At 41.8% G+C, this 7,421-nt stretch overlaps 1 protein-coding gene across 1 annotated transcript; it reads left to right on the top strand.

The window, feature by feature from the left end:
* Nucleotides 1–1,504: 1,504 nt before the first annotated feature.
* Nucleotides 1,505–7,159, top strand: PVX_092440 (casein kinase I, putative; the record flags this gene model as incomplete). The annotated part of the gene is made up of 9 exons (XM_001615430.1): nt 1,505–2,720; nt 4,700–4,837; nt 5,048–5,117; nt 5,308–5,456; nt 5,642–5,714; nt 5,860–6,009; nt 6,188–6,364; nt 6,717–6,816; nt 7,024–7,159. The coding sequence occupies exons 2-9, from the start codon at nt 4,721–4,723 to the stop codon at nt 7,157–7,159; spliced, it is 972 nt and encodes a 323-aa protein (XP_001615480.1). The 5' UTR covers nt 1,505–2,720; nt 4,700–4,720.
* Between the last annotated feature and the right edge of the window lie 262 nt (nt 7,160–7,421).

Below are 7,421 nucleotides of genomic sequence, written 5' to 3'. Positions count from 1 at the left end.
GCAACCATGCGGCCATGCATCCACGTGTGCAGCAAAGGCAACGAGCAGCACTATCTTAAAAATAGGCTAACGTGTGAGAGGCCAAATTGAAAAAAAGGCGATGCGGGCGGAATGACGTGGCTGCATTTGCGTACTTTTTAGTGGAAGAAATAGCTTTTCAGAATTCAAAAAGATAAGGCAAAAAGAAGCAAAACATGGCAAAATAAGCAAACCATGGGTTAAAACGACCCGGCGGGGGAAAACCCAGCGCGTGTACATACATCCGCACACGTGCGTATGGCATTTCCATGTGAGCTACGCCGTGTCTGCATTAGCGCGCCAGGCTGCTCGTGCAGAGTGCCAGCCCGCACGCGCGCACAGCTGGGGGTGTTTATATGTATACATATATATATACACTCACCCAAGCATATGTGTGCTCCCGGGCAAGCAATACATTGCGCTGAGCGGCCAGCGCGAAGGTGAAAAATGGCTTTACAGGCCCAAACGCGGGGTACATGCATACCGCGAATGTGCATATGTGGAAACGTACAAATGTACACGTGTACGTATATGTGTGCTATGTATATATATATATTTATATATATATGTATATATCCATCCAAGTAGCCAATTCTAAAAAAAAGACTAATATTTGCCTGAACGTTCATAAAAAAAAAAAAAAAAAAAATACAAACACAAACGGGAAGAAGGGAAAGGAAACAAAAAGAAACGAAAAGAAACGAAAGGAAAGCTAATAAAAACACAAAAAAGGTAACAAAACTTAGCATAAGTGCGAACGCACAATGTGGTAGATAAAGTAATGACATAAATGATGTGTACAACCAACCATAATAAAAATCATCTATAACCCAAAAGGAAAAAAAAAAAAACAGCTAAAAAGTTATGCGTTATTTTGAAGTGATTTACCACCCATAAGCTTTCTTAAAGGTAATCAAAAAAAAAAAAAAAAAAATTATAAAAATCACACACATCCTACTCCCACAAAGGGGTAAAAAAAAAACAAAAAAGATGGCCAAATGATCGCCAAATGATCGTGAAATGACCGCCAAACGATCGCTAAATGACTGCTAAAATGATCGCCAAAAATGAATGCCAAAGTGAATGCCAAAGTGAATGCCAAAGTGAATGCCAAAGTGAATGCCAATGTGAATGACAAAGTAAATGCCAGTGTGAATGCCAAAAAGAGTTGTTATACATGTCAAACTTCGCGAGATGTTTCTTTCACTTTTGCTAACTTAAAACGTTCGTGAAGTTTCACCCTCGTTAAGTTCGCTTCTTTTTTTTTTTTTCAATCCGCATAATTGTACATATTGCATATATATGTTATACTGAACACCATTTAATATAACACAATATATGTACCTTTTTTTGCAATCCGAAACAAAATAGCTTTTAATATGTATTTAAAAAAAAAAATTATAACAGTTTGGTGAACAACAACCATTTACTTGCGAAGCACAAATGCATATTTTTTTTTTTTTTCTTTCTTTCTTTCTTTCCTTTTGTACTACAAATAGGAAACACTTTGCGCGCGCGTGATAGCGTATTTATAATATGGCTGGTAAGTTTTTTATACCTGGCATTTTATTTTATTCTTAGTGCGCCGTGCTAGTTGAATGAAGCGTTTTTTCTACTCGGTATTGTGCTGCGCGTGTGTTCATTTGTGCGCCGTGCGCCTATAAGTAAGTACGCTTCTTCTACGCTTATTTTGTACGCTTACTGGCACGCTTACCGGCACGCTCACTTTACGCTTGCTAGCACACTTGCTGGTCGCTTTTACTGGTCGCTTACTGGGTACGCCCATTTGTACGCTTTCCCTTCGCGCTCATTATATATACATTCACTCGTTTACATTATGCGTTGCTTTTTCCCCTAAAGTCGAAGCAAATCCGCATAGCATAACAGCCGGGTGAAACATATTTGCGCCATTATACGTAATCACGAACATATACGCATAGTTATACACGTGTATATTTTTACGAAACATGTACATGTTAATTGATTCACATCGCGCAGTGCGTCCACGTGTATATAAATAAATAATATATACGTAATGTACATAAATAATATGTACGTAATGTACAGGTAATATTATTTACGTGATGTACATGTAATGTTATATACGCAATATACACTATACAATATTTATCGCGTACAGTACATTACATGCCTGGTATACACATAAAAAATAATACGTTTACCTCGCATATCTGCACTATATACTTTATACTGACCAAGCAAAATTAAAAATGAGTTTTGAATTAAAGAGCTATAAGAACGCCTGACTTAATCAAAAGAAACAAACCAGCAAAAGCGAAGCTTTTCCAAAGAGGAAAAAAATAAAATAAAAAATTAAAAAAAAAAAAAAAAAAAAAAAAGCATTATGTATATATATGTATATACATATACATTTATACATAAATGACTCATTATGCATTTATATATATAATTAATCGTATATATAAATATATCATCACAAACGAGAAACAAACAAAGATTAGTAATTAGGAACGGGGGAACAAGATAACCCGAAAAAGAGGAAAACGAAGAGGCAGAAAAGGAAGAGCAAGAAGAAAAGAAGCAAGAAAAAGAAGAGCAAGAAAAAAAGAAGCAAGAAAAAGAAGAGCACAAAAAGAAGAAATTGTTTTAAACAATATACATATTCGAAAGTATGTTAACTTAAAACACGACTAAGGAACGAGTGTTACTTTTCTCATTTGGTAATAATTCATAGTGATGTATGCAAAATGCCACATGAGTGTGATTTATAACGTGTAAAATGCGTACGCAAAAAAAAAAAAAAAGGAAAAAGAAAAAAGAAAAAGGGGTAGCCTGGCGAATGTTATGTGGTTCGAGGAGCTCGCGATGTGACACACATCGCTTGTAAAAGAGGCGCACAACACAGAGTAGCATATCTCATTGCCTACATAATCCATCGAGCATAATTATTTGCACTGTTGCGTTTGGTACATGTGCGTGAATATGGTAGCAAGTTATGTGTATTATATTACCGTGATTGTTTCTCTCTTTCCGTGGTGCGTAGGTGGCACGGTGGGACAGCTGTAGAGTAGCCAAGCCTACTTGCACAGCGTGTTCTTATGCACGTAGGCATGTGTATATAAGTGTGTTTTAGTGTTGGCTCTCATTGTACGTATGTGTGAGCGTAGAGATCAGCGTGTACACTCTTCTGTGCAAAGGACTTGATGCCCAACTGGGAATGACACACCGCATCCGCATGGGCTATACACCCGTAAACGGCACGTGCGTATGTATGTGCGTCTATGTGCTCCGTGTCGACTGTCCAACTTGCCCCTCACCTCTTCGTCAGAGGCAGCGTTGTGCGGGGGTGTACATATATAGTATGAATATGCATGTGTGAATATATGTGCACGAATATACATATTTTAATGTACATATTTTAATATACATGTTTTAATATATGTGTTTGAATGTATATGTACATATATGCATCCGCACGTGCTCATTTACATGCTTACGTGTACGCTTACGTACCTGCGTGACGCCCCAACGGGTGCCACTTCGCTTCGCCGCCGTGCGAGGCAGTTGGCGGAGATGCGCACACCACGCCGAGTTGAAGCGAATGCATTTACATGACCACAAATGTGTCCGAGCACGTTCATGCATAATTGCGTTCATATATGCCTCTCCCCCTCCTAAGTGCATACGTGTAAATATGCATTTACGCAGTGGTCACCAGAAGTGAAGCTCGCTTACCTTGTATGAGCAGAAATGGTGCCTGAATGTAAAAAAAAAAAAAAAAAGAGGAAAAACACATATACGAGAATATGCTGTTTTGCTCCCTTTGGAAGTTTTAATTTTGCAAAGGCGGATAATAACGATGGTGTGATGATCATACTGAGAGTGATGATGTGAAATGCTTTCATGTGCAAAAAAAAAAAAAAAAAAAAAGCTTTTAACCAAATGTGATATATGCATATTTCATTGTCATGGTCATCTTTTTTTTTTTTTTTTTTTTTTTTTTTTTCTGAAAAGACATTTTTATCACACCAATCGGGGAGAGGCTTCATCCAATTTTTCACTTGCATATGGCATTGGCATGAAGAAAAAAATTATCGCAGCATTGCTCAGCGTTATTGTTTTCATTTCCTGTATGGTACATTTTTACGTTTCCCTTTTATGTTTCTTTTTTTTCCCTTTTATGTTTCCTTTTTTCCCACGCCAATGATGTACGTTAGACAATTGCGTCGAGGGAAAAAATTGAAAATATAAAAATTGCATTCATGTTCTTTTCTCGCTACATGCCAAAGCGTGGCCACCTTTTCGCGTCCGAAGAGTCTCTTCCTTTTGTGTGGATAAGGAGTACTACTCTTTACACGTGTGGCCAGGCGAGCGCGCCATCGTTCGAACGTGTACGAGCGGATGCGTCGGCGGGTGGATTCGCGGACGGATTAGCAGATGAACGGAGGCAAGAACGAATATGCCCAGTTATGCGCACTCCAACCCAGTTATGCGCGCGCCAGCCCAGTTGTACACGAACCAGCCGGCTACCCTTTACATACGCACACGCGCACGCACATCCATGTGCGCATCCATACACACATACATACGTACATCCGTACACACACCCATACTAACCAAACGTGCGTACAGATGTGCCCCCTTTTATGCCCATCCCCATAACAATGCCGTTCCTTTTTCACCCTTCCCCCCCCTGCAGCTATAACACAACAAACAAATCATGGAAATAAGAGTAGCGAATAAATATGCGTTAGGAAAAAAATTAGGGAGCGGCTCTTTCGGTGACATTTATGTCGCCAAAGATATTGTAACAATGGAAGAGTACGCCGTAAAATTAGTAAGTGCAGCAGAGGGCGAAGTGCATCAATGGGCAAAGCGCAGCAGTGGGCATATTGCGTCTCATGCTGGAGTCATATGTGTGTGAAATGGCCCCGAATGGACGAAGCCGTCGTGGAAGGATAAATTTTTTTCTTCCTGTTTGCATCTGTGTTGCACCTGCCCTTGTGAACATTCTGAATATTTGTTCCACCCCGCTTTCGCCCTACAGGAATCTACACGATCGAAGCACCCCCAGCTGCTGTACGAATCGAAGCTGTACAAAATATTGGGAGGAGGAAGTACGTCCACGTTGAGCTTCTTTTGCCAGCATTAAAACGTTGCCGTGTGCGCATATGTAGAGACGTGCGCGTGGTTACCTGATTACATGACTGTGCATTAACACGCCCCACTTAAAGACCACGAAGCAAACGTGCGTTTGCCCCTCGTCTACATTTATCCGCCACTTCACTTCTCCACCTCCCCTGTTAGTCGGAGTGCCCAAGGTATATTGGTATGGCATAGAAGGGGACTTCACCATCATGGTTCTCGACCTCTTGGGGCCATCTCTAGAAGACTTGTTCACCCTTTGTAACAGAAAATTTTCTTTAAAGACTGTCCTCATGACAGCCGATCAAATGGTTAGACCAATCGCATGAGCGTAAAAAGGGAAAACAAAAAAAGGAAGTGCACGCATGTGTGCAGTCATATGATAGAGCCGAAGATATGGAATGAAATAGCTACTCATATGTGCTCACATGTACGCCCATTTACTCATATTTTTTCATTTTTTTTTTCTTTTCAAAATTCCCCCCCCCCCCGACAGTTAAACCGAATTGAATACGTTCACTCCAAAAATTTCATACACAGGGATATCAAACCGGATAACTTTTTGATAGGTAAATTGTGCAAGGAGTGACAGTCGGGTGGTTCTTGCCCCAGTTCGAATTGCGCAACGTGTGGAGTCCTCCAATCCGACCTACATTTGCACATGATACCTTCTTCCTATAAACATGCATACTCTTTGTTGTGTCCCTTTTTCAGGAAGAGGAAAAAAAGTTACCCTAATTCATATCATCGATTTTGGACTTGCGAAAAAGTATAGAGATTCGAGGTCGCACACGCACATTCCATACAAGGAGGGGAAGAATTTGACGGGGACGGCGAGATATGCCAGCATAAACACACATTTAGGTGAGCCCTTTGTCTGGGTGTGGGCCACGCGGGTTGTTAAGAAGTGGCAGCTGTGCCGCATTGGTCAAGTTGTTCTCCGCATTGTGTTACCTATTGGTTTGCTGATTGTTTTGCCCATTTTTTTACCCATCTTTTTGCCCATCTTTTTGCCCTTTTTTCCCCCCCCCCCCCCCGCCAGGCATCGAGCAATCGCGCAGGGACGATATAGAAGCCCTGGGTTACGTCCTCATGTATTTCCTGCGAGGCAGTTTGCCATGGCAAGGCCTGAAGGCTATTTCCAAAAAGGATAAATACGATAAAATTATGGAGAAGAAAATATCCACGTCTGTGGAGGTCTTGTGTAGAAATTCAAGCTGTAAGGAGGAGGCGAGCGGAGGTGTTTTTTTGCCCCCCTTTTTATGTGCATGATAGAGGGGTGTGTGAGTGTTCTTTTGGGGGGAGAGGAGAAAAGATGATAAGCCGTCGAGATACGCGCGAAGTGCATGCTGCACAGATGGAGAGACATACATGACTGTGATGAGGACAAGCATATGTGATCACCTCTCTCCCCTCCCCCACCTTTGCTTCAACGTGGCCGAGCGTGTCGTACGCGCAGATAGACATGCACCACATGTGTTTCCCGTCGCATTTGTTCCCCGTCGCATTTGTTCCCCGTCGCATTTGTTCTCGTCACATTTATTTCCCGCCTCATCTGTTCCCCCCTGCAGTCGAATTTGTAACCTATTTAAATTACTGTCGATCTTTACGATTTGAAGATAGACCCGATTACACCTACCTGAGGAGGCTCCTGAAGGACTTGTTCATAAGGTGAGTAGCGCGTGGAGGCGTGCGGCAGGAAGGTGCCGTGTGAGTGGAGCGAATGGCATGTGCTCGCGCAAGAGCACACCTGTATGGTAGAACAGAACACTCCGTTTGGGTGTTTTAACATGTGGCCCGTTTGGGTGTTTTAACATGTGACCCATTTGAGTGTTTCAATATGTTACCCATTTTGATGATTTCACGCTCGCACCGCAGAGAGGGATTCTCGTACGACTTCCTGTTCGACTGGACCTGCGTCTACGCATCAGAGAAGGACAAGAAGAAAATGTTAGAAAATAAAAACCGCTTCGACCAGACGGCGGACCAGGAAGGGAGGGTGAAGCAAAACTAGCGACTTTTCGGCGTCCATTTTGGGAAAAGTTAAGTGGCCGCGTTAATGCCTACGTGAGGGTATGCCGATGTGCAGACATGTGTGTGCGTGGCATGTGTGTGCGTGGCATGTGTGTGCGTGGCATGTGTGTATGTAGCACGTGCGTATGTAGCACGTGCGTATGTAGCACGTGTTTATGTACCATTGTGTTATTTTCCCCCCCTCGCGACATAAAGTGTGGAAAAAAAAAAAAAGAAGCTCGCGTTGTTTTCCTAATGTTCTT

The sequence above is a fragment of the Plasmodium vivax genome, chromosome 9 (genome assembly GCF_000002415.2).
Source record: "Plasmodium vivax chromosome 9, whole genome shotgun sequence".
Classification (NCBI taxonomy): domain Eukaryota; phylum Apicomplexa; class Aconoidasida; order Haemosporida; family Plasmodiidae; genus Plasmodium; species Plasmodium vivax.
Note: the sequence above shows the minus strand (reverse complement) of the source record. Positions and strands in the feature narration are given on the sequence as shown.